At 38.5% G+C, this 27348-nt stretch overlaps 1 protein-coding gene across 4 annotated transcripts in view; it reads right to left on the reverse strand.

The window, feature by feature from the left end:
• Positions 1-223: 223 nt before the first annotated feature.
• The window catches only part of siah1 (siah E3 ubiquitin protein ligase 1), a 45165-nt gene continuing 18040 nt past the window's right edge, over positions 224-27348 (reverse strand). Inside the window, exons 1-6 of one of the 4 annotated variants that reach the window (XM_061917076.1) lie at positions 26837-26977; positions 17436-17492; positions 9664-9777; positions 9368-9549; positions 5566-5862; positions 224-1841 (exon numbers count right to left, since the gene is read on the reverse strand). In XM_061917076.1, the coding sequence (XP_061773060.1) occupies positions 1470-1841; positions 5566-5862; positions 9368-9547 (849 nt within the window). In that variant the 5' untranslated portion in view covers positions 9548-9549; positions 9664-9777; positions 17436-17492; positions 26837-26977 and the 3' untranslated portion in view covers positions 224-1469. Of the gene's footprint in view, positions 1842-5565; positions 5863-9367; positions 9550-9663; positions 9778-17435; positions 17493-26836; positions 26978-27348 lie in introns of those variants that run through there. The other 3 variants (XM_061917075.1, XM_061917074.1, XM_061917073.1) reach the window with 3 other exon arrangements.

Here is a 27348-nt window from a genome sequence, read left to right on the forward strand (position 1 = left end):
ATAAAGTTAAAAAAATATTTTTGTCATTGACCCGGCAGGTAACCTTTATACAAAACGTGCACTACGGATTCAGAGCAAAAAAAATGGTTTACGTTGGTGTAGAAGTGACTAAATAAAATATTGTAAACAAATGAAGCAATATAAAATGTTATAAACTCACACACAGTATACATTTTGAAAATTTAGCTGAGGTTTAGGACAAAAAAAAAACAAAACAACCTGGTATGAAAAAGATAAATTTATTTAATGACATGTTAAAACAAAAAGGTCAAGGCAGGGTCAAGTTGAGGGAGAGCAGCAAGATTACTGAGACTCCACATGAAGAGTAGGAGAGAGCCGCCCGCCCTGCTCACACATTTATAAAATAAAATAAACATACGACTTACCACAGGAGGACAGAGAGACAAACGGGAGGGAGGAAAGGAAAGAACAATCCAACTGGGCGGAGGACAGGAGAGAGGAGAAAATAATTTTAACTACAAAACACAGAAGTTTAGCCACAATTTTACAAATGCCTTTTTGTTTTGGAAAATAAAGGAAAATAATAATAAGGATTACCATTTAATACCGGGAGCATCCTTGGCAGGGTGACTGTCCTGTGTGGATGCTCAGAGGAGACATGGAGGAGGTAAGCAGGCTGATTGTTTACTTTTCTTTCGCTCACACGCACGTGCACGCACTTAGAAAAAACAACAACCTAGTAAATCTCGAAGAAAATGTGACTTAAACTCAACTGAGACCGGTTTGGTGGTTGCGCACACACTTCCAGACACACACACTGGCAAGTATCTGTGAGCACTCGACCATTGTGATCCCTTGCATTGGCGAATGTACGGCGAGGGCAAGTCCAAGAGTCATCACGTGGAGGGGAGGGGTCGTAACAGCGATGACCGACAATCAGCTCATCCAAACAAGAGTCCGGCTCGCCACGTCACTCCCGCCGAACGGGACGGAATTTAGACTGGAGCAGGTCGGGTTGTCTCGTCCGCCGGCTGGAGGACCACAAGTGTTGCTGGATGTGATCCGGAAGATCCGTTGCGATGCGGCGAGATAGCGAGCTGGCTAACTGCCGAGCAGAGACCGGGAGTCCGTGTTGAATTGTGTAGTGTGTGACGATGACGCTAAATAACGGGAAGGAGAAGACACTGATAGCTTTTTGGACGTCCATCTTTACAACTAATAGAGACCGCGCGCACGTGTGACTCTCATAAACTAATTTGTGTTGTGTTTATAAGGCTATGGCCAGCTCTACACAGTTATGTCCTCATGTCCATCCATCCGTCCATTCATCCATTCCAGCCACCCCCTGTGTCTACGTGGCTGCCTGACAAGACAGTCCATTTCGATAGAGTCTTCAAAGGGTGCGGCAGAGAGCGAGAGAGCAAAGTGGGGTCGCGAGTGACCCCCCCCTCAAAATGCCCCTCCCCCAACTATCTAGAACTTCATGACCCCCTTTTCCGAGCGAGTTCTTAGCACATGGAGATGGTCACGTTGATGCCCAGGTTGCCGTTCTCCGCAAAGAGCTGTGCGATGGACGTGTCGAACACCAGACAGTCGCTGTTCATGATGGCTGTGGCGATGCCCTCGTGGATAGAGCGTGGCGTGGCCTCCCAGGTCAGGCGACGCCGGTGGCCGTTCAGCTCCAGCCGGTACGCAAAGTTTTCTGCCTGCTTGCGAGTCCCAATGAGCTGCACGATGGCAAAGAACTGTTGGTGGCCGTCGTACTTCTCCTGCTTCTCCAGCACCAGCATGAAGTGGAAGCCGAAGCAAGACTGCATCATTACCCAGTCCACTGCGCCAGGCAGGTTTATGTCTGTGGCCAAAAATACAATGTCCTCCCCCTGGGGGTGGAAAAAAATAGCATCAAGACCAGTCATTATTTATCCTAAAGTTCAACAAATGTTTCAGCTCAGATGTTTTCAAAACAATTTTCAAGCAGCCACATAGTGTGGACTGACTCCGCATACTTGCAAGATCTATATCCAATATTGCCTGCAAACTTTCTCTTATGTTGAGATATAATGTATTGATCTTTGCTCCCTCACAGGAGTCTTAATGGCTGACTGAACTCAAATATGCACTTCAGAGAAGCAGGCCATAAAGCAGGGGTCCCCAAACTACGGCCCGCCAGCGTCCAAAATCCAGCCGGTGGGAAGTCCCAAGTTTAAAAAAAAAATAGAAACATTTTTAAAAAATTTGTCCTTATTCATTTTCTACTGCTTGTTACTCTGTGTCTCCTAGCCACTCAGGCAAATCATATTGTCTAAAAATGCATTTTTCCATCGATGGAGTGAGCACTTGATGTCATGTTTTCAGTCAATTAGTGCGTATATGTGTGTGTGTGTGTGTATATATATATATATATATATATATATATATATATATATATATATATATATATATAGGGCTTCACGGTGGAAGAGGGGTTAGTGCATCTGCCTCACAATACGAAGTTTCTGCAGTCCTGGGTTCAAATCCAGGCTCGGGATCTTTCTGTGTGGAGTTTGCATGTTCTCCCCGTGAATTTGTGAGTTCCCTCCGGGTACTCCGGCTTCCTCCCACCTCCAAAGACATGCACCCGGGGATAGGTTGATTGGCATACACTAAATGGTCCCTAGTGTGTGAATGTGAGTGTGAATGTTGTCTGTTTGTGTTGGCCCTGCGATGAGGTGGCGACTTGTCCAGGGTGTACCCTGCCTTCCGCCCGATTATGTGTGTGTGTATATATATATATATATATATATATATATATATATATATACACACACACACACACACACACACACACACACACCGTATTTTTCGGACTGTAAGTCACGTTTTTTTTTGGGTAGTTTGGCCGGGGGTGAGACTTGGGCTAAAAAATAAATAAAGTAATAAAAATAAAATATATATATATCTTTTTGGTTTGGCCAAAAACCAGCTGGACTGTGAAGAAGACTGCTTTTCGGTACAGAAAGAAAAAAACAAAATATACATTTTTTTATTATTTAACAAATTTGCTAAATCTTCCACCAAAAATATTTTTCTTAGTGGAATATTTGATGTGAAGTAATCAAAAAATTGGATAGGTCAATAATTCATAACATTGATTTTGATTCAATATTATATTTTGAGCAATGACAGATTGAAACAAAAAAAACCAGCTTTGTTTTATTAGTCAACGTTGCAACTTTTTGGAAATTACATTTAACCTTAAAGCTTTTTTAATTCACTTTTTTTATTAATTTTAATAGTATTTTTAGAATTTGCCATGGGCCTTTAAAACATTAGTTGTGGCCCGCAAATGGCCTCCGGGGCACACTTTTGACACCCCTGCTATAGCTAATAAAAAATTAAATCTGATAAATCTCTGGGTAAAAAGCAGAGCCTGGCGACATGCGCGTTTATCATAACTCTTTCGCTCTCTCTGTCTCCCCCTCCCTCACGAATGCTGCTGTGTGCACCACTTTTTGTTTTGTTTTTAACCCCTTCTTAACCCTGAACGTACATTGAAAATACACGCAACCCTAACTTAAAATGCCGGACATTTGACGCATTTAGGAAACTCCACCAGGATAGCTCCGCAAAAGAGGACATATCCGGTGAAAAGAGAAGGTGTGGTCAGTCTATCGTAGCCCAGTCGTTGCTGAAATGCTGTGTGTTGTTTTTTTCTTGATTGATTGAAACGTTTATTAGTAGATTGCACAGTACAGTACATATTCTGTAAAATAAACCACTAAATGGTAACACCCGAATAAGTTTTTCAACTTGTTTAAGTCGGGGTCCACGTAAATCAATTCATGGTGCCTCGGTGTGCATTGTTTACACAACGTGCGCTGCGCTAATTAATATGTCCGTGTGGAACTCGTTCGGTACACCTCCGAACCTAGATAGCCCGGCCAAATTATTTTAACCCAATGCGCCCCCCCCACGAGTCAATAAGTTTGGGGACCACTTCCATAAAGTGATCTAAATGTTGTTAAAGCACAATTCTAGGCCGCGTTAAGTGGGCCCGTCTAACAACCAAGATGTCCTACTTTTTAGACTTCTAACTTTGATGATCCATAAAGGAAATTGTTCCACACAGTAGCTCAGTTACGATGGAAAAAGTAAGAATGGAAAGGACAATGCAGGTATAAATAAACTAAATATAGCGATGTAAAATATAACATCTTTACATAATATACAGTATGTACACTGTACATACTGTACATAATATACACTGATATACTTTAATATTCATTCATCCATTTTCTACTGCTTGTCCCGTTCGGGGTCACTGGAGCCTATCTCAGCTGCATTTGGGCGGAAGGCGGGGTACACCCTGGACAAGTTGCCATCTCATCACAGTGCCAACCCAGATAGACAGACAACATTCACACAGTAGGGACCATTTAGTGTTGCCAATCAACCTATCCCCAGGTGCATGTTTTTGGAGGTGGGAGGGAGCCGGAGTGAATCTTAGTGTTTGAGTTTGAGTTTATTTTCGAACATGCAAGCATACAACATGATACATCACAATTTCCAGTCCCTCTTTTCAACATGTTCGAAAAAGAGTGGGAAGAAGCAGAGCTTATTTAATCCTACCCCTTTTCTTTTACATAACATTTGCTAAAACTTTTGTTCACTTCCTGAGTGTGAATGTTGTCTGTCTATCTATGTTGGCCCTGCGATGAGGTGGTGACTTGTCCAGGGTGTACAGTGCCTTCTGCCCAATTGTAGCTGAGATAGGCTCCAGCGCCCCCCGCGACCTCGAAGGGAATAAGCAGTAGAAAATGGATGGATGGATATGTATGCCACTGCTTAAAAACTGTTTAATAAATACAGTATTGGTTAATTGACTTAATTGTGGTTTCCCTTTCTGCATGAAAGTTTAAAATGAGCATATATTAATGCAGTATAAACAATAATGTTTTAATGTAGACACATAGAATCCTCATACTGCTGTGATTATATGCATCAAGTGTTCATTCGAGGCTAAGGCAAAATATCGAGATATATATTGTGTACCGTGACATGGCTTAAAAATAGAGATATTAAAAGGGCATATAGCCCAGCCCTAGATGGAGATTGGTTTAACTCCTAATATGTGTTTTTGAAACTCATGAGAAGCTGCAACATTGGAAATTTAGCACCCTCTAAACATCTGTGTAAATACATGCAGCCCCTTTAATATGGCTTGTATAATAAGCGTGTGTAGGAGTTTAAGTTACATAATGTGTATTCCTTTCATGTCAACCCTTTAGAAGCTGAAAAAAGCACTTAACCAATTTAAAGAAAGATTAGCATTTCATCAATAAAAGTGTTCCTGTGTTTTTAAACAGTAAAGGGCAGACCTCTCAGTTCTTGCTGTAAGTGTTGTTACAAAAATTACATTGCAGGAATCACATTGTGGCCCTTTGTGGTTATAGTTCCCCCATAGCGAGGTAACAACAACAGGAGTATTAAAAACAATTATATGTATAAATGCTTGTCAGTATTCACACAAGTACAAGAAGGTTGGAAGCACAAATCTCCCCATCAAAACATTGACTGAAGCGCCACCAAGTGGGCACTTTGGACAGTAGTTAGCTGAAGGCTGACCTGCAATGTGGTGATGGACTTGTGCTGATGCATCAAGTGAGGCATGACGGCGTCCAGAGAGCCCTGCCACTTGCAGGACGCGCCAGGGCACGGGCACGAGTACGGTCGGAACTCGCACAGCTCCTCGTGCTCGGTCTTGTCCGTGTGCGGCAACGTGACTTCGCAGCCCGATGAAGCATATTTGCAGGGGAAGAGGACAGAGTTTGCCACCTTCTCCATGGCCAGATTTCGGATGGAGCCCAGCGGCCCTCGGCACGTGGGACAGCAGGTGAGCTTGGGCCGACAGTTGGAGCATACCTGAGAAATGCACAGTCACACACACACACTTTATAATCGAGGATGGGGAAGAGTAGGTCAGTTGTGCTTTATTCAATTTGCCCGGAATGTGAAAAAGCTCCACAGAGGAAATCAATATTTATTATTCTAATAATGAACACATGTCAGACTGACATTGGCCCTCAAAGTAATTTTCCCATCATACACTCTGGAAGACAATCAGAAAAATGTTAAGAGTTCCGCTAGCTGCATTCCCTTTACTTGGCAGTTGTTTTGAGATTAATTTGATAATTTCTACTTGACAGTGTAAAATAAAATAAAGAATAATTATTGTAATTTATTTTTTCTTCCACTTATACCGTATTTTTCGGAGTATAAGTTGCACCTGCCGAAAATGCATAATAAAGAAGGAAAAAAAACATACTGTATATAAGTCGCACTAGAGTATAAGTCGCATTTTTGGGGAAATTTATTTGATAAAACCCAACACCAAGAATAGACATTTGAAAGGCAATTTAAAATAAATAAAGAATAGTGAACAACAGGCTGAATTAGCGTACGTTATTTGAGGCATAAATAACCAACTGAGAAGGTGCCTGCTATGTTAACCTAACATATTATGGTAAGAGTCATTCAAATAACAAACATATAGAACATGCTATACCTTTACCAAACAATCTGTCAATCCTAATCGGTAAATCCCATGAAATCTTATACGTCTAGTCTCTTACGTGAATGAGCTAAATAATATTATTTGATATTTTAGGATAATGTGTTAATAATTTGTTAAGTACAGTAAACTGTACAGTAATCTATTTTTCTATATATATTTATTTATTTTATATATATAATCATATATTTATTGTTTTTTTTATCCTGAAATACCATGAGCTTATGTAACGAAACTTTGTTCTTGTGCTGTAAAGTTCAAATTTGAATGATAATAAAAATGAAGTCTAAGTGTCTAATAATTTCCCACATAAGTTGCACCCCTGGCCAAACTATGAAAAAAACTGCGACTTATAGTCCGAAAAATACGGTATTTGATCATTTCTACTTGACAATGCAAAAAAAAAAAAAAATTGTAATTTATTTTTTCTTCCGCTTTTTATTTCTGACAATATTTAGTAGTTGACTTTTATTGCCCTGATCAACAACGAGAGTTATAGGCCACCCGCTTATGTTTACGGTGCACTGTCAAATCAACACTAAATGTGTTTGGCACATTGGCCACCTGGCGAAAGCATTTTGAGGAGACATTTTTGTGTATTTATTAAAAAAAAGTCCCAAAGCTAAATTTAGGCCTGGGCGATAAATCGGTTCAATGATAAATTAGATTTTTTTGTTGCAGACAATTTAAAAAAATGAATTCTTATCTCGCTACGACAATTTTTGGCCCAGGGAGCTTCTGTATAGCTTTCGGCCTCCCCCCTTGTTTCCTTAGCAGTAAGTCCCACACCTAGCAAAACACTGCTAATGCTAACAACACAAGCAAGAGCGAGACATTTGCTCCAAAGAAAAGAAAAGTGTCAGTGATTTTGCTTTGCAGCAATAGGCCTGGAACAAATGACTGCGCGCTGCTTAAGTTTATTCAAAAAAGGCAGCCGCACAACACACTCATCTGAAACCAAAGCAGAGTGCAGCGAATGCAACTCCAGATAAAAAGTAGCCTACTGTGGTGGAATCATTTACAGAAGGTAGCATGGTGAAAAAGGAGCACTGATCACTAAATAAACTCATGATTAGCTTACAATGTATAATACTAAATTTTTATTTACATACATTTTTTATTCAAGATAGGAAGTTTTAAGTTCGAACTATTGATCTGATGGATTATTTATAATTACCGTATTGTTCGGATTATACATTGCTCCAGAGTATAAATCGCGCCGGGCGAAAATGCATAATAAAGAAGGGAAAACACATAAGTTGCACTAGAGTACAAGTCGCATTTTTGGGGGATATTTGTTTGATAAAATCCAACACATGGAATTGACATTTGAAAGGAAATTTAAAATAAATAAAGAATGGTGAACAACAGGCTAAATAAGTGTACGTTATGACGCATATAGTAAATAACCAAATGAGCTGCTCGATTGCAGTTTTCTGCTGCATATTTTACTACTTCCAGCTTCTAACCTGCAGTATTTGACTTCCTTTTCGGTGCCATTTTTGTTCAGCCCTTCTCAGTTTCTATAAAGTTACTGCCAATGTTGAAATCAGGTACGGAAGTAGTAGCAGGTAGCACCTTTTTCTTCCCCCCACAATGTACTTCTGCCATGACCCGCCCCTGCCAAATTTTTATTGGTTGATCTGTGTGTGACGATTGCTGATATATACGCTTAGTATCTTACGTGAATGAGATAGATATTTTTTTATTTTTAAGGGTGATGTGTTAATAATATCACACATAAGTCGCTCCAGAATATAGGTCGCACCCCCGGCCAAACTATGAAAAAAATGCGACTTATAACCTGAAAAATACAGTACTATTTATTCATTATTAGAAGGGCTGCGAATCTTTGGGTGTCCCACGATTCGATTCAATATCGATTCTTGGGGTCACGATTCGTTAATATATCAATTTTTTCGATTCGATTCAAAAACTATATTTTTCCGATTCAAAAAGATTCTGTATTCATTCAATACATAGGATTTCAGCAGGATCTACCCCAGTCTTCTGACATGCAAGCACAGTAGTAGATTTAAAAAAAAAAAAAAAAAAAAGCTTTTATAATTGTAAAGGACAATATTTTATCAACTGATTGCAATGTAAATTTGTTTTAACTATTAAAGGAACCAAAAATATGACTTATTTTATCTTTGTGAAAATATTGGACACAGTGTGTTGTCAAGCTTATGAGATGCGATGCAAGTGTAAGCCACTGTGACACTACTGTTCTTTTTTTTTATTTTTATAAATGTCTAATAATAATAATGTCAATGAGGGATTTTTAATCACTGCTTTGCTGAAATTATAACTAATATTGATACTGTTGTTGATAGTATTTATTTTTGTTTCACTACTTTTGGTTTGTTCTGTGTCGTGTTTGTGTCTCCTCTCAATTGCTCTGTTTATTGCAGTTCTGAGTGTTGCTGGGTCAGGTTTGGTTTTGGAATTGGATTGCATTGTTATGGTATTGCTGTGTAGTGGTTTGTTGGATTGATAAAAAATAAAAAAAATTTTTTTTAAATGAGAATCTATTCTGAATCGCACAACGTATTCAAATTGATTTTTTCCCACACCCATAATTATCATTATCTTTATTGATTTATTTGAGTTTATTTGTATGCAATGTGCAATGCTATATTTTAGCTATGGGAGTAATGTGATCAAGACTGAAGTAATGTATCCCAGAGGAAACACCTATTTTAATTATTTGATAATTATTTCATAAAAAGTTATATTATTTTTAGGCTATATCACTCAGGCCGACCTGAAATATCCCAAAAAACATCTGATGCAACATTAGCAAGTGTTATTCTTATTACATTGTGCACTGTTCAACAAACTGGAATCACGTACCAGGTGCCCCGACTGGCACTGCAGGATAGGGGGTAGGACATAGTCGAAGCACACCGGGCACTCAAACAGGCTGGCCAGGTCACTGTTCGAGGCGGTTGTCCCCGACAGGGTGGGCACACGCTGCGAGGCGGGGCACTTGGAGGTTCCTGTGGGCAGCGCGGTGGCAGTCTGGCGACTCATTTCTGGTCAGGAGACACAGAGAAATGGAGGGGAGGGGTCACAAATCAAAAGACATGGCTTCACTCGGTTATAACTCCAAAGCATCTGATTTTGACACCACAGCTCTGCACTACTACCATGTTGTGGCACACTTGTCCCTTTCAGGGTGGCAGGGGGGCCGGAGCCTATCCCAGCTGCACTCCAGCGGAATGCAGGGTACACCCTGGACAAGTCGGCAACTCATTGCAGGGCTAAGCCAGATGGACAGACAACCGCAGCGTTGTTAAATTACATTACAAAATACTATGGCTATGGTGTTAGTCTTTGAAAATACCCACTATGATGTGTGCATGAAAGCTTGTTTAACTCCACTCGGAGTGTGACAAAATATCAATATGGCAAACTATTTTGATATTTAACTTTACAGTAAGATAAGTGCCCCATATTTGCCTTTTTAACTTTTCATGAAATAAACAAAAAGGAAAGGTGCTAATATGGCAGAGACGTTAAAAAAAGATGCACCAGTATTGCCTGAGTTAAAAGTGTGGACTAACTTTGGCTTTTATGATAATAAGACAAATCTGGAAAAGAAGGATCCCACCAAAATAAGATGAGGTGGCGCCACAAACATGCACATCAGCCAAATCTTTCGCCACCACCCTGACTGAGCTCATTGAGGAAACGGGTCCTTGTAACAGAAATGTTGATTTTTTCTATACAAATGATAAATATTTCTCAGAATTATTTTTTTTTACTAAATATATTTCATCTACTCTACAAGATGTTGCGTTTTTGGAAAGATTTTAAAATGCCCTAACAATAAATCCTGTTTACATGTACAAAATATGTTATCCCTACACAACCCAGGCATGATGTGGGGTTAACAACGGCAATAGCCTCTGGAAAGTGAGCTTCCTCTGCAGTGGACATTTATGTTTGGTTTATTTCTTTTGTCAGAATTGCAAATATAAAAATAATTAAAGCTGCAAGCAGCGTTAAACCCTGTTGCACCATCAGGTTCATGCAAGTCGGCCCACCCGACACCTTGACCCTACCGTCAAAACTTGCAGAAAGTGTGTAAGGAAGTTATTACTGCTATATTTTGTCACCACAAAGGGGTGATACGAGCGCCGCAGTAGTTATGCTATGTTCTAGGTCAGTGGTTCTCAACCTTTTTTCAGTGATGTACCCCCTGTGAACATTTCTTTAATTCAAGTACACCCTAATCAGAGCAAAGCATTTTTGGTTGGAAAAAAAAAAAAAAAAGACAGATAAGTTAAATACAGCACTATGTCATCAGTTTCTGATTTATTCAATTGTATAACAGTGCAAAATATTGCTCATCTGTAGTGGTCTTTCTTGAACTATTTGGAAAAATAGATGTAAAAATAACTAAAAACTTATTGAAAAATAAACAAGTGATTCAATTATAAATAAACATTTCAACACATAGAAGTAATCATCAACTTAAAGTTCCCTCTTTGGGGATTGTAATAGAGATCCATCTGGATTCATCAACTTAATTCTAAATATTTCTTTAAAGAAAAAACAAATATTTATGGAACATGACCACAAAAAAATCTATTTGTAAACACTGAATATTGCATTGTTGAATTTCTTTTCACAGTTTATGAACTTACTTTCATATTTTGTTGAAATAATATTCAATAAATATATTTATGAAGGATTTTTGAATTGTTGCTATTTTTAGAATATTTTAAAAAAATATATTACGGTAGTACCCCTTGGGATACCTTCAAGTACCCCCATTTGAGAACCACTGTTCTAGGTGGCTAACAATGTAGCGAATGAGAGAAATCAATCAAATCAACAATTCTTTTTTTTTTTTTTTTTTTTTTTTAAATCATCAGTTTGCTTGTCCTTGCTTTAAAATAGACAACATTTTGACTTATTTGTATAACAGCCTAATGACAGTAATAATATTTCTGGAGCAAGTAGTTACTTTCATGAACTTTAGTAAAGTTATACCTGGTTAATATTCAAGTGAAGTTTGGCATATGCTAAGAGAAAATTAATCGTAGCATATGCTTAAAATATAACAATCTGAATTTAAAAGCCGGTGGCTAAATAAGAGCTACTGAATAGACGTACGCTTCATAATCTTATTAGTCGACTAATTGCCCATATAATCGATGAAGAGTAGATTTTAAAAATCATTGTTCGTGTAAGCAATATCTGGTAATAATGTTAATAATAGTGAAAAACCAATCAGCGAAGAGAGTGCACAGCAAAAATAATTATCAGGACAGAAGGATACACAAAAGGAATTAAAAATATTCAATTAGGCAAAGAGAGGCTTAAGAAGGACGACAACTGCGACCCTTCATAACTCATCCTTTAAAAAAGGCCATGCTCACACTCTGACACCAAACAAGAAAACCCAGAACTTAGAGGAAAAAATAGGCGGAAGTTAGAAGATAACTTGCAAGTGAAGAAGACCAAGGAAAAATTAGTGATGGGATGGCACTGCAACATAGAGATGCAGACACCAACAGTCGCAGAATTCTAGCATCCAACACTTTTCTTTGGACAAAACTGCAAATATTTCTATAGGGCTCGAAAGGGGATGTGATTTAGCAAAGCATTGTGAGGGATGGGCAGCCAATGTTGCTGGACAAAGTTTTTGTTTACATGGTTGCACTCAAGCAGTGGTATTGTGATGCAGAGCATCAGACTGCATTAAAATGGATCGAATGAAAGAAAAGAAAAATCTATAGACCGTTCTAAAACAAATTGGACCCTGTTCCAAAGAGCCGCTACCTTAAAGGGGAACTGCAGTATTCTTGGAGCTTTGTCTATCGTTCACAATCATTATGAAAGACATGATGTACAGATTTTTATTTTTTAGTGCACTCTAAATATTAAATAAACCTAAATTAAAGTCAGCTTACATGGCAGCCAATGGGAGCCCCACTGTTACGCACATAAAATCTGATAAATATCCATTTAAAAAGTGCCAACATTTCTCCATTTACATTTCGTGACTTGAATACCGTATTTTTCTGAGTATAAATCGCTCCAGAGTATAAGTCGCACCTGCCGAAAACGCATAATAAAAGAAGGAAAAAAACATATATAAGTCGCACTGGAGAATAAGTCGCATTTTTGGGGGAAATTTATTTGATAAAACACAACACCAAGAATAGACATTTGAAAGGCAATTTAAAATAAAGAATAGTGAACAACAGGCTAAGTGTACATTATATGAGGCATAACCAACCAACTGAGAAGGTGCCTGGTATGTTAACGTAACATATTATGGTAAGAGTCAGTCAAATAACTATAACATATAGAACATGCTATACCTTTACCAAACAATCTGTCACTCCTAATCGATAAATCCCATGAAATCTTATACGTCTAGTCTCTTAGGTGAATGAGATAAATATTATTTGATATTTTACGGTAATGGGTTAAAAATTTCACACATAAGTCGCTCCCTAGTATAAGTCACACCCCTGGCCAAACTATGAAAAAAACTGACATATAGACTGAAAAATATGGTAATAACCAAGTATTAGAGATATTATTATAAGCACTAACGCAGACAAACTATTTATAGTAGAGCGGTGATTACTACAGTGTGTTCCGATGTTTACATTAGAGTGGTCATCTGCTTCCTCGCCCCCTGTAATCGGATTCTAGATCATAAATCATGCATCTCACCTGAACGGGAATCTGACAAGTTGGTACACTTTGACAGCCATTTAGGACTTAGTCCCCCCACCGTCCTCCACCACATTTCATTGTGAAGAAAATGAGACATTCTTCATCTATATGGGAAATAATGAACATCCTAGAAGTCTGCATTCTAATGACAGCCGACATTGCACAGTAAGTGATGTTCTATTATGTTTGTTGGCTCTCATGAAATCTGCAGTGAGTAATAATCAGTAATGAAGAAAAAAAAACGTAAAGCTTTTTTGAAATTAATGTGCCGTGCAGGCTTAAAATAATTAAAAAAGGAAATATTAAATGTTATAAATGTGCCTGTTACTACATTATATATACTTACATCATGTATATAAAACTTCAATGAAGGTGTTTGGATGTTTTAAGGAATTTACAGGCAGAATTACACGTGTCCATAGGCTCTATTGTAAGCGGACTTTTGATCGCATTTATTTAAGATTTAGAATGCAAAAAAAAAAAATACATAGCCATTGCCAGGTCACTCACGCATAAGGATTGTGAATAGGCAAAATCCCCCCCCCCAAAAAATGCAGTTCCCATTAAAAAGATAAGTAAAGTTGGTGGAACTAATCAATATAGGTATGTACAACAGACGAGATTTGAGACTGCTACCAAACGTGTCTTGTATCTTGCTCGTCAATGGAGTTAGTTTTTATACGGGTCGGTAAAGGCTCATGGAGAAACCAAGGGATGTCACAATATGAACATTTCTTATGATGGTTATTATTATGGCGGTAATTTTAAACTTGCAAAAAATGTTCAAAAACGACATACTCAAATCCTTAAACCAAGTCTTACTTAAAAATCAAACATTCAAAATTGAAGTAGAAAGTTGAATGTGCATATGAAAGCAACACAAGCATTATAAACAAAGTAAGATGGCAGAAACAAAATTACACTACAAATAAATTTAAATAAATGTGAAATGTCAGGGCTTCACGGTGGCAGAGGGGTTAGTGCGTCTGCCTCACAATACGAAGGTCCTGCAGTCCTGGGTTCAAATCCAGGCTCGGGATCTTTCTGTGTGGAGTTTGCATGTTCTCCCCGTGAATGCGTGGGTTCCCTCCGGGTACTCCGGCTTCCTCCCACTTCCAAAGACATGCACCTGGGGATAGGTTGATTGGCAACACTAAATTGGCCCTAGTGTGTGAATGTGAGTGTGAATGTTGTCTGTCTATCTGTGTTGGCCCTGCGATGAGGTGGCGACTTGTCCAGGGTGTACCCCGCCTTCCGCCCGATTGTAGCTGAGATAGGCGCCAGCGCCCCCCGCGACCCCAAAAGGGAATAAGCGGTAGAAAATGGATGGATGGATGGGTGAAATGTTCGCAAGATGGCACCTTATGGACATAAAACGTAACTGCACTTTTTGTCTATATAGATAAAAATAGTGTCCATATATGAGGTCTAGTCCTACATAGGACTGCACGATAATGGGCAAAATAATATTTAGGACATTTGTATCAATACTGAAATACCGATTTATCAGGATTATTCAGTATGTTTGGTAAAACAGTGTTGGGGTGTGAACGCGACAACATCACGTAATGCTCCAGATAAACGTTATCTATATATTTAAAGACAGGTATTTGTGTTTTTGTTCATTAATAGTATCACACTTTCAAGCCCTATTATTTATAACATCAACACGGGGTAGTATTAGCAATACTCAGGGTAACCCAGCGACAGTGCAGTACAACATAAAAGGCAATGCATTACATGCACATAGAGTCTTTGGGTTTACATCTGGTTTTAAAGCTGCATCTGTATAGCTAAGGTTAGTGCTTCATCAAATGCGTACACAATCCCTATGCTTGAACATCTGCTGCAATAGGGATAATGCCTTAGCAACTATTAATAGCATTTTTTAGCTGGCAACCATACTCTCAGCAGAAGTAGCAGACGCAAGAGCAATGGGACTAAATTAGCGCAGGACACTGAGCTCGGCCAAGGCCAGGGTCAAAGTCAGCTATCATGCACAACTGATATCACCAGTAAAGGCAGATCCTTACAGGCAATGAGCCATTCAGCTAATCCGCTTTAAAGGGGACCTATTATGGCAAACCAACTTTTCTTACGCATTGGTACATATTTTTGTGAATTTGGAATCTGCATATGTCCCAAAAAGTTTAAATCAATCAATGGAGGCATGGCGGAGATGTTTATAAAACAATATTGCCTACCTTCATATTTCGTCGACACATTTTTTTTTAAACTTGCCCAATTTGTGACGTTTTTCCTTATTAGTGACATCAGCGGAAATCTTCATATTTGGTAAAGTTCTACCAAAGAGCTTTGCACGAGTCCGCCATTGCAGTCCGACATAGTCACTAAGTTCCTTATTATTTTTTTTAAATGCATTTATTTATTTTACTCTTGTGGGGCAGACTGGCTTGTACATGCACATGCATCCTAAACTGTTGCCATTTGTAATACATAGTAGCACATAGTCGGTAGACTCCATATGGGAGTGCTAAAAACTTAAACATGGCTGAAGGGAAGCAGACGCAGTCAAAGTGGGAGCACAAAAACGGCGCATCCTGAAAAGCCTGTCAGAAAGCGCCTTGAAGATGGTCTGTAAAACTTAATCAATGCAAAATGTTGACCAAAGAACCACCATTACATGTTATGAGATCCCATCTCTCAACCGTTTTATCTTGCTATTAATTTAAGGTGGCTTCCACTTAACATTAAACAAACTATAAAAAATGTGCTTACTTTAGATACAAATCATAAGTTAAGTAAAAACACAACATGAGATCTTTAGCAATCATAGGTCAGCGGTCAATAGGACATGACATGAAGATGTAAACTGTGGCTTTGAGCCCTACTTAAGAACTTTCAGTTTTGGTTGATTTTGGAGCTGCCGGTGGAACAGAGCGGTAGTGTTTTGCCAGAAAGAAGACCACATTTCTCATGTGGACTAGCGCATACAGCGTCAAACTGACATGATGTCCACTGTTATATTCCCACCACTTAAGTCTCTAATGACTATGTTGATGTTAAAAAGCAGACAGTATCAAGAAATGATCCAGGATTGCGCTACAAACATGACGCTACTATCAGGAATGTATCGGGGCGGGTACATGTCCAAAGTTAAAAAAAACCGAAGGAAGTATTGTGTAACTGCAATTTATCAAGCTGGCGGCTGCTACCACGTACATTTCCGAAAGCAAACATTAGAATTATCATTTTTATTTGAGCATCAACATTTACTTCCTAGTTTTGTAGGAACAGAGCGAAGGCAGCATCGGCAGAAATCCTTCATCTTTGAACTCATATTAGCAAGTGAAAGCAGAGACAATGTTGATCCTGACTGTCCTTTTATTCGGGTAAGCTTTGTTTTTCTGTTTTTGTCCTTTCAGGCAAAACTTTTAGTTTCTTAGGTTGGTTTGAAGCTTTGGCTATGGATGCAGTAATTGCATGTAGGGGTTCCTCCTCTTCTTTTTGTTTTCTGGAGGCAAGCAGCGTTCGCATCGACGTGTCTTTTACGAACGGGTAAAAAGGGAGTGATGTATGCGCCAAAGCAAATCAGAATATTTGTAGTTTTTGTGTTGAAAAGTTATTTAGTGCGGCTTTAACACAAACTTTTGTCAGTGAATGCTGCTTCAAGTAACTTGTTAATTTCAAATACTAATAAGCGTATAACCTGCACTACAATAGGCAGTTTGTAGCATGCAAATTATGCACCAAAATCAGTAGAAATCTGCCACACTTAAGATCTCGTGCTGACTAAATATAGTATAGGTTTTGTTCAGTTTATTTATTGGCAATAGATGATGCATCAATCTAAAATCCATACATAACCTTTTTTTTACTTGCGAAGAGCCAAAACATTGAAAGTAAGGTTTTATCTGATTTTTATAATACCCAAACCGGCAAACTAATAATAAAATCTACATGGTTAAATAAGCTGAAAAGGGGGTATTTTCTGTTGTGGGGAAAATGCGGACAAAAGGCACATACAAATGACATGGCATAACAACATTTTCGAATGGTAAGCCCTTCAAACTGGTAGCAACAACATATTTGGTTGGGATATGCCACAAAGAGGGCACAGAAAAAAATGGTCATTAGGTACTTTGCTCCGTTACCTACACTGCTCTTCAAAAAAAACCTTTGTTTATATTTTGAGCTGCCTTTTCCCCGTTCGCACTAAGCTCTTCTTAAGATGACAAAAACAAAAAGGAACACTCACCTTCGTCCATAAGATTTCCAAATAAGGCTTTCGTCTTCTCTTGAAACGTGAGGACCTCTAAAAAAAAGAGAAAGAAAGAGAAATTGTGATGGTCTGGATTAATTTGGAAAAAAGCTGGGCATGATAATTGATCAACTGACTGATGAGAAAAGGATGTGAAAATAATTGTTAATCAAATTTGGAAACAGCCAGGTATTGATTTCAGAATAAAAAAAAAATAGCAAAACATTTGATCAATAAAAAACTAGTCAAATGCCATTCCAGGATGAAATATTACAAATTATAAAAATCAATAGGTATTTTGATTAAGCAAGTGCATTGCAAAGGTAAAATAAATGTAGCTACACAAGGGCTGCACGGTTATTTTAATCATGATTTTGGCTGCCACAATTGAATGTGATCGTCTGCAATATTAACAAAAAATATAAATATCACATCTAAATTTTACTTAAGCACATTTAAAGGCCATGGGGGCAGTAAAAAAAAGTGGTTCATCCTGAAGTCCAGTAATGCGGCGTCTCTGCCACACCAAACTATGACTATTTCTACTAAATGGATAAATCACATTTAGCCTTTTTATTACACTACTTTAAGGATGTTCTGATCAAGGATTTATGCTGCTGATTCCAATTATACATGACAGGGATAGGCCAACACAAATACCTATGTATTCACTGTACGTTTTTCAATATATATGTATATATACGGTGACTGAGTGCTGTTGACATTTTAACATCAGCACAATATTTAAACTAGTTCCATAATCCTCTTTTATTACATACAAATGTTTGACAAAAGCCAAACAAAGTCCACAAAAAACAAACAAAATCAAGAACCTCACTAAAATTCTTTGACCTCAAAAGTCTTCCCGTGCATAGGGAACTATTCACAGAATTTGTTAACATACCAATTGTTTCTTCTGTGGTTCCAAGCAAGTTTAGCGCCTATCTCAGCTTTTTTTAGCATGCCTGCTTCTGCGTGCTCTCAGTTTATATATAACATGTATAACATTTAGTCTCATCATAACACTTGATTACGCTGAAGATACAGAGTACTAGTGCAGTTGATTATCCGTAATGGATGTGATTGTTATCAAGTAAAAAGCAGCTCCACCCTTTATACGGAGATACACAGGCTAACTACTACTAGCTTGTCAGTCAGGGGACGTAAAATAAATACAAGATAGGATCTGCATTTGTGATCGGCATTGAAAGGCATTCATCGGCACTGGGTACCGCATACTATTTAAAGAATATCTGCACATTCGTAGACTGTTTTATTACAAATTACATGATAAATATCACGTTTACAAACCTACCACTGCAAGTATATTGCTGAACTGTAGTAAACACTTTAAGAACTAAAATCTGTGTAATACCGGCAGGAATTGCGTGTGAAAGCCACCGCTGGGGCGTGTGATCCGCCAATACAGGCAAGCCAGACAGAAATCTTAACCTTAGCATGCTAAGAGCTGCCAAATTATCAAGTTGTATGAGTCTGGGGTAAACTGTTGAAAAGTTAAAAGGGAAAAACATTAGCACAGGGGTCCCCAACGCAGTGCCCGCATGCACCAGGTCGCCCGCTGGCCTGTTCTAAAGATAGCTCAAATAGCAGCACTTACCAGTGAGCTGCCTCTATTTTTAAATTGTATTTATTTAGTAGCAAGTTGGTCTGGCTTTGCTTGACATTTTTAATTCTAAGAGAGACGAAACTCAAATAGAATTTGAAAATCCAAGAAAATATTTTAAAGACTTGGTCTTCACTTGTTTAAATAAATTCATTTATTTTTTTACTTTGCTTCTCATAACTTTCATACAGACATTTTTAGTGAAAAAAATACAACCCTAAAAATGATTTTAGGATTTTTAAACACATATACCTTTTTACCTTTTAAATTCCTTCTTCTTCTTTCCTGACAATTTAAATCAATGTTCAAGTAAATTTATTTTTTTTATTGTAAAGAATAATAAATCAATTTTAATTAAATTCTTCATTTTAGCTTCTGTTTTTTCGACAAAGAATATTTGTGAAATATTTCTTTAAATTTATGATTAAAATTAAAAAAAATAATTTGTCTTTTGTTAGAAATACAGCCTGCGATGAGGTGGCGACTTGTCCAGGATGTACACCACCTTCCGCCCGATTGTAGCTGGCATAAGCACCAGCGGCCCCCGTGACCCCAAAGGGAATAATCGGTAGAAATGGATGGATAGAAATACAGCTTGGTCCAATTTGTTATATATTCAAACAAAGTGCAGATTGGATTTAAACCTATTTAAAACATGTCATCAAAATTCTAAAATTAATCTTAAATCAGAAAAAATTACTAATGATGCTCCATCAATTTATTTTTTTTCTCAAAAAATATTCAAATTAGTTAGTTTTTGTCATCTTTTTTTCGGTTGAATTTTAAATTTTAAAGAGTCAAAATATATTTATAAAAAGGTTTCTGTTTTTATATAATTTAATATGAGAAATCATTAAGACAATCAGTGTTTCTACAGAGATAAATATTATTAATTACTAATAATAACAGAGTTAAAGGTAAATTGAGCAAATTGGCTATTTCTGGCAATGTATTTAAGTGTGTATCAAACTGGTAGCCCTTCACATTAATCAGTACCCAAGAAGTAGCTCTTGGTTTCAAAAAGGTTGGTGATCCCTGCGTTAGCATATCAGTGCTCACACAATCGTGATTTAAATTGGAATCTACTTAGTGGTTAGAGTGTCCGCCCTGAGATCGGTAGGTCGTGAGTTCAAACCCCGGCTGAGTCATACCAAAGACTATAAAAATGGGACCCATTACCTCCCTGCTTGGCATTCAGCATCAAGGGTTGGAATTGGGAATTAAATCACCAAAAATTATTCCCAGGCGTGGTCACCGCTGCTGCTCACTGCTTCACTCACCTCCCGGGGGGTTAATCAAGGGGATGGGTCAAAAGCAGAGAACAAATTTCACCACACCTAGTGTGTGTGTGACAATCATTGGTACTTTAACTGAAACTTAAGTATAAACTACATGAATCGTCACAATTAGCTTATACATTACTGCCATCTGCACTCTTCCTACCTGGCTACCAGACATCTTCTCTACTGATAAATAACACCTTTTTGGAAAGGTAGAAATTGTTTTACTGTCTTTATTGACAGACTTAAATAAGTCGCAAAGTGTGTGAATAGTTATTGATATCGATCAATACACAAAAAGTATATTGTGATGTAGTTTTCGGCCATATCAACCAGCCCCAAAAAGCCCTAAAGGTAAAAAAGACTATATACTACCACTTTTAACCCTCTTATTGTTTGGCCTCACCAACAATTGATGTGAGCCTTTTTTTTTTTTTGTCTGAGAAATAAAATTTAGAAATGTAATAATTGTTGAACCATTTATGTTACAATTCAACTTGAACTACATGCAGTACTCCCTGACAGTCTAAAGTTGGGTCTGGTTGAGGGCTGTATGATTATGGCCAAAAATAATTGTGACGATTCATGTAGTCTATATTTAAGTTTCAGTTAAAGTACCAATGATTGTCACACACACACTAGGTGTGGTGAAATTTGTTCTCTGCTTTTGACCCATCCCCTTGATTAACCCCCCGGGAGGTGAGTGAAGCAGTGAGCAGCAGCGGTGACCACGCCTGGGAATAATTTTTGGTGATTTAATTCCCAATTCCAACCCTTGATGCTGAATGCCAAGCAGGGAGTTTCTCAGACAAAAAAAAAAAAAGGCTCACATCAATTGTTGGTGAGGCCAAACAATAAGAGGGTTAAAAGTGGTAGTATATAGTCTTTTTTACCTTTAGGGCTTTTTGGGGCTGGTTGATATGGCCGAAAACTACATCACAATATACTTTTTGTGTATTGATCGATATCAATAACTATTCACACACTTTGCGACTTATTTAAGTCTGTCAATAAAGACAGTAAAACAATTTCTACCTTTCCAAAAAGGTGTTATTTATCAGTAGAGAAGATGTCTGGTAGCCAGGTAGGAAGAGTGCAGATGGCAGTAATGTATAAGCTATTGAACACAATAGAGAAGTTTGAGAAGCTACTCATTAAACAGACACATTGGAAGTGTCAGAATGTTACCACACGTCTCCATTAACATCAAAAAGACAAAGACAAGTTTCTGTTATTGAGTTAATATGTCAATGTATTACAGTTTCTCTTCTCACTCCATGAAGAAAATCCGTAGCAAGACAGAAAGACACTAGTGTTATGAAAGTAGGGTATGTGTGCAATCCTTTAAGAATGGCAATGTGTACTGTTGGTGAAGTGACATCAGTGAGTGGATGAGGACTAAAGAGAGCAAAGGGGTAGAATGCAAGTGCAGCAATAGTGGCGACTGCTGAATGTGTCCGGTTGTGTCCTGCAGAAATAAGAAAGCTAACAAATTGTCACCAGTTGGCGGCATTATCATTCCAACCTGAATGCGGAGCTTAGCAGACCAACAAAAACATTGGCCTTGGAGGGAACGTCTCCTCTGCACTACTAGACTACGGTCTGGGACTGGGAGCCGAAAAACTGGAACGATGTAACACTCTGTAGTAGTTATGTGATTGGCTGTTAGCGTGTCTCTCCCATTGCTCAGTGACACTTCCTGCTCGCTGGCTTCATGAAACAAATCTTGCTTCATAATTTCTGGTTTCTTCCGACCAAAAAAATTTAATATTTTATTGAACGCATTTAATATTGATAGAGTATGTGTCCATCGCGATATATATTGATATTGTATTATCTGCCTAGCTCTAGGTCTTTTCCTGTTCTTTTTGGCCACACATTGACACATTCTGAACAAGGTGGTCCAAGGTGGAATATTGAGTGGTATGCAACTCAACTTATAGAGTTTATACGGACGAAAAATGTTTTGGTCAAGCATTTAAGGACCATGTCACTTCTCATCTTCTCCATTGAAACTCGTCACTGATGTTGACAATTGCTACTGTTGCCCTAAACACACCACAACACCAGAGGATGGTATTTCACTCTACTGGTATCCCGATTAATGAAACATGCATTAAGATTAGGGTTGGGTGATATATCGCAGGTTTGTCTCTGTGCGATATAGAAAATGACTACATCGTGATATTCGAGTATACAGTGGGGCAAAAAAGTATTTAGTCAGCCATCAATTGTGCACGTTCTCCCACTTAAATGATGACAGAGGTCTGTATATTTCATCATAGGTACACTTCAACTTTGAGAGACATAATGTGAAGAAGAAAAAAATCCAGGAATTCACATTGTAGGAATTTTAAAGAATTTATTTGTAATTTATGGTGGAAAATAAGTATTTGGTCAATAACAAAAATTCAACTCAATTCTTTGTAATATAACCTTTGTTGGCAATAACAGAAGTCAAACGAATACTATAGGTCTTTCCCAGGTTTGCACACACAGTAGCTGGTATTTTTGCCCATTCTTCTATGCAGATCTTCTCGAGTGCAGTGATGTTTTGGGGCTGTTGCCGAGCAACACAGACTTTCAACTCCCTCCACAGATTTTCTATGGGGTTGAGGTCTGGAGACTGGCAAGGCCACTCCAGGACTTTCAAATGCTTCTTACGGAGCCACTCCTTCGTTGACCGGGCGGTGTGTTTGGGATCATTGTCATGCTGGAAGACCCAACCACGTTTCATCTTCAAAGCTCTCACTGATGGAAGGAGGATTTGGCTCAAAATCTCACAATACATGGCCCCATTCATTCTTTCCTTAACACGGATCAGTCGTCCTGTCCCTTTAGCAGAAAAACAGCTCCAAAGCATTATGTTTCCACCCCCATGCTTCACAGTGGGTATTGTGTTCTTGGGATGCAACTCAGTATTCTTCTTCCTCCAAACACGACGAGTTGAGTTTATACCAAAAAGTTATACTTTGGTTTCATCTGACCACATGACATTCTACCAATCCTCTGCTGTATCATCCATGTGCTCTCTGGAAAACTTCAGACGGGCCCGGACATGCACTGGCTTAAGTAGGGGGACAAGTCTGGCACTGCAGGATTTGATTCCCTGTCAGCGTAGTGTGCTACTGATGGTAACCTTTGTTACTTTGGTAGCAGCTCTCTGCAGGTCATTTACCAGGTTCCCCCATTGTGGTTCTGGGATTTTTGCTCACCGTTTTCATGATCATTTTGACTCCACGGGATGAGTTCTTGCGTGGCGCCCCAGATCGAGGGATTTATTATCAGTGGTCTTGTATGTCTTCCATTTTTTGATAATTGCTCCCACAGGGGATTTTTTCACACCAAGCTGCTTGCCTATTGTAGATTTACTCTTCCCAGTCTGGTGCAGGTCTACAGTTCTTTTCCTGGTGTCCTTTGACAGCTCTTTGGTCTTGGCCATAGTGGAGTTTGGAGTCTGACTGTTTGAGGCTGTGGACAGGTGTCTTATATACAGGTTCCATTAATACAGGTAACAAGTGGAGGACAGAAGAGCTTCTTAAAGAAGAAGTTACAGGTCTGTGAGAGCCAGATCTTCCTTGTTTGAAGTGACCAAATACTTATTTTCCACCATAATTTACAAATAAATTATTTCAAATTCCTACAATGTGAATTCCTGGATTATTTTTTCACATTCTGTTTCTCACAGTTCAAGTTTACCTACGATGAAAGTTACAGACCTCTGTCATCCTTTTAAGTGGGAGAACTTGCACAATCGGTGGCTGACTAAATACTTTTTCGCCCCACTGTACGTTCTCACGCAGTTGCTTTTAGCTGCGGGCATCACACTTCAGGAGTTTCTCACTCTTTCCTGTCTCTCCTTTTCACAGAGACTTAAAACAAGCAAACCTTCTTACATAAGTCACATAATGCACGCTCCCGCAGAGCGGAGATGTAGCAGCATGGGTAACATTAGCTGTGATGCTAGCGGAGCAGTGAGAGTAGTAATACGAGAGAAAGAAGGTGCGATTCTGGTAACAAATTGAAGCAAGAATTAATTCCCAAGAAAAACGGCAGGGGATCCATCGTCTGGCAGTGGTTTGGCTTCAAGCGGGAAGTTGTTGAGCAAACAACATTAATATGTCAAGTAAAAGCGTTGCTACAAAAAGTAGGAGCACTGCTAATGTGTAGCACCGTTTGAAAAGTCACCGGCTAGAGAATGACGAGTGCTTGAAACTCCGCATGTCAACATCTCCGCCGGTGCCACACCAACAAAATCCCCAAGCAACCATTTCCACATCAACACATATGAAAAAAAATAGTCAACAACAGAAGGAGATAACATCCGTAGTAACCTACCACATAGCGAAGGACATACACTATTTGATTTCCTATTATGCAGCTAATTTTTATTTGACAGTTATAGAATTATAGTGTGACATCATGCATAAAAGTGCACTTTTTGTTTTAAACCATTGTAGTGGTGTTCTGTACAAAAAGCGCACTTTAGTTTAGTGTTGTTTTGATAAGTCATCTTAGTGGCATCATGCATAAAAGTGCACTAGTTTGTTTTAAAATGTCCCTGACAATCTTGCATTTTCTGTTTTGAAATGACACGAGTTTGTGCCACTGCTTAATAAATATAGTTTTGGTCAATTGACTTAGTTGTGATTTCTCTGTCTGCATGAAAGTTTAAAATGAGCATATATTAATGCAGTATGAACAAGAATGTTTTAATGTAGACACATAGAATCATTATGATTATATGCATCAAATGTTCATTCAAGACAAAAATCGAGATATATATATATATCGTGTATCGTGACATGGCCTAAAAAGAGAGATATTAAAAAAGGCCATGTCACCCAGCCCTAGTGGTATGCAACTCAACTTAAGAGTTTATATGGACGAAAAAGGTTTTGGCCAAGCATTTAAGGACCCTGTCACTTATCTTCTCCATTGAAACTCCTCAATGATGTTGACAATTGCTACTGTTGCCCTAAACACACCACCAGAGGATCGTATTTCAGTCTCCTGGTATTCCCATTAAGGAAACATGCATTAGGATCCATGAAAAACTGGAATAAACAACAGATGACTGACAAACACCAACAATCTCATTTCCATGTTCTTAAATTAGCACCCAACCTTCTTTTTGTGGGGCATTGATCCATCAAAATAGGCCAAAGCAATGTCACTGGATAAGAAAACAACACAAAATAGGTTGAGGTACACTGTAGTGAAATACAACAATAAAATAGTATCACAGAAGTTTTTTTTTTTGTCACAGCTTGTACTCCATATTACTTCAAAAGCTGCTATAGGTCTGTTAATATGTGGTCAACCAAGCAAATATTAATATGAAGCTCAATTTCAAACATTGACGTTTTCCTTTTTACAGTATCCATTTGTCGAAAAAAAAGGACTAGTGAGTTTGAACTGTCGGCAGTCTTTAAGCGGTATTTCCTTTATTTAAAAAGATTAGTTTGGAAAAACACTACCCAAAATGAATACAAGCTGGTTTGTGGAAGGATTGGAAAACAGATCTGGTCACATAGTTTTCCAGGAAAAAAAAAGCAGTAAGAGGGAAATTCCCACACGGTCTCCATGCCTGACTTCCATGTTCTCCCTTTCCTGGAGTGCGGTAGGCGGCACTGGAGGGTGTGTTTGTGTGAGAGGAGTTGGGATGGTGTACAATGTCAGCACCAACAGAGCATGTTTACTCTCTTACCCTCCATAAAGGGTATACACTACTCAAAATAATAAGTCAGTTAATTGTACCGTCTTATGAATCCTTGATGAAACCAAGTTGTCTCCATGCACCTAGTCCGCTTTGGGGTGAAAAACTTCAACTTTGTTTGCCACAGTGAATATTTTCTTCTCTCTCTCGTACATTCCCTCTTTCCCGCTCACTTCGTCCCACTGCATGTGCAGGGCTCATATTTCAGCCTTGTCTGACTGCAGGCTGTACCAACAGCTGCCCTCACTGACTCCAAACCTAATTTTCTCACCGCCTGTTCTTTTCACGGCGTAATGCTCATTCCATACCGCCACTTGTAGAACGGCCGGAACACATGGTCTCCAGTATTGCAGCATCGAGCTTTCAAAAGACAGCATCATCACATCACTAATTGCATACTAAAGCCATGTATGAAGAGGCCAAGATTAAGGCTCTATTCAAATAATGATATTAGTTAGGGGTTTAACGGTGCGTGTATTTGTATTGAACCGTTTCGGTACGGGGATTTCGGTTTGGTTCTGAGGTGTACCGAATGACACGGACATATCAAATAGCGCACCGCGCACATTGTGTAAACAATGCACACCGAGGCACCATGAATTGATTTACGTGGACCCCGACTTAAACAAGTTGAAAAACCTATTTGGGTGTTACCATTTAGTGGTCAATTGTACGGAATATGTACTGTACTGTGCAAATTTACTAATAAAAGTTTCAATCAATCAAAAAAACAACAACACACGGCATGCTAGCAACGACTGGCAAATAGACTGACCATACGTCCTCTTTTCACGGGATATGTCCTCTTTGCGGAGCTGTCCAGGTGGAGTTTCTTAAATGCCTTGAATGTCCGGCATTAGGCTTGCGTGTATTTTCAATGTTCGTTCAGGGTTAAGAAGGGGTTAAAAACAAAAACAAAAAGTGCTGCACGCAGCAGCATTCGTGAGGGAGGGGCAGAGAGAGAGAGAGATGATAAAACACGCATGCGTCGCCAGGCTCTGCTTTTTATCCATAGATTTATCAGATTTTATTTTTTATTACCTATAGCAGGGGTGTCAAAAGTGTGCCCTGGAGGCCATTTGCGGCCCACGGCTAATGTTTTAAAGGCCCACGCCACATTCTAAAAATACTATTAAAATAAACAAAAACATAAACAAAAGTGAAATAAAAAAGCTTAAAGGCTAAATGTAATTTAGAATAAGTTACAACGTTGACTAATAAAACAAAGCTGTTTTGTTTTTTTCTTTCAAACTGTCATTGCTCAAAACATACTATTGAATCAAAATC

Source organism: Nerophis ophidion, linkage group LG12, assembly GCF_033978795.1.
Source record: "Nerophis ophidion isolate RoL-2023_Sa linkage group LG12, RoL_Noph_v1.0, whole genome shotgun sequence".
Lineage (NCBI taxonomy): Eukaryota > Metazoa > Chordata > Actinopteri > Syngnathiformes > Syngnathidae > Nerophis > Nerophis ophidion.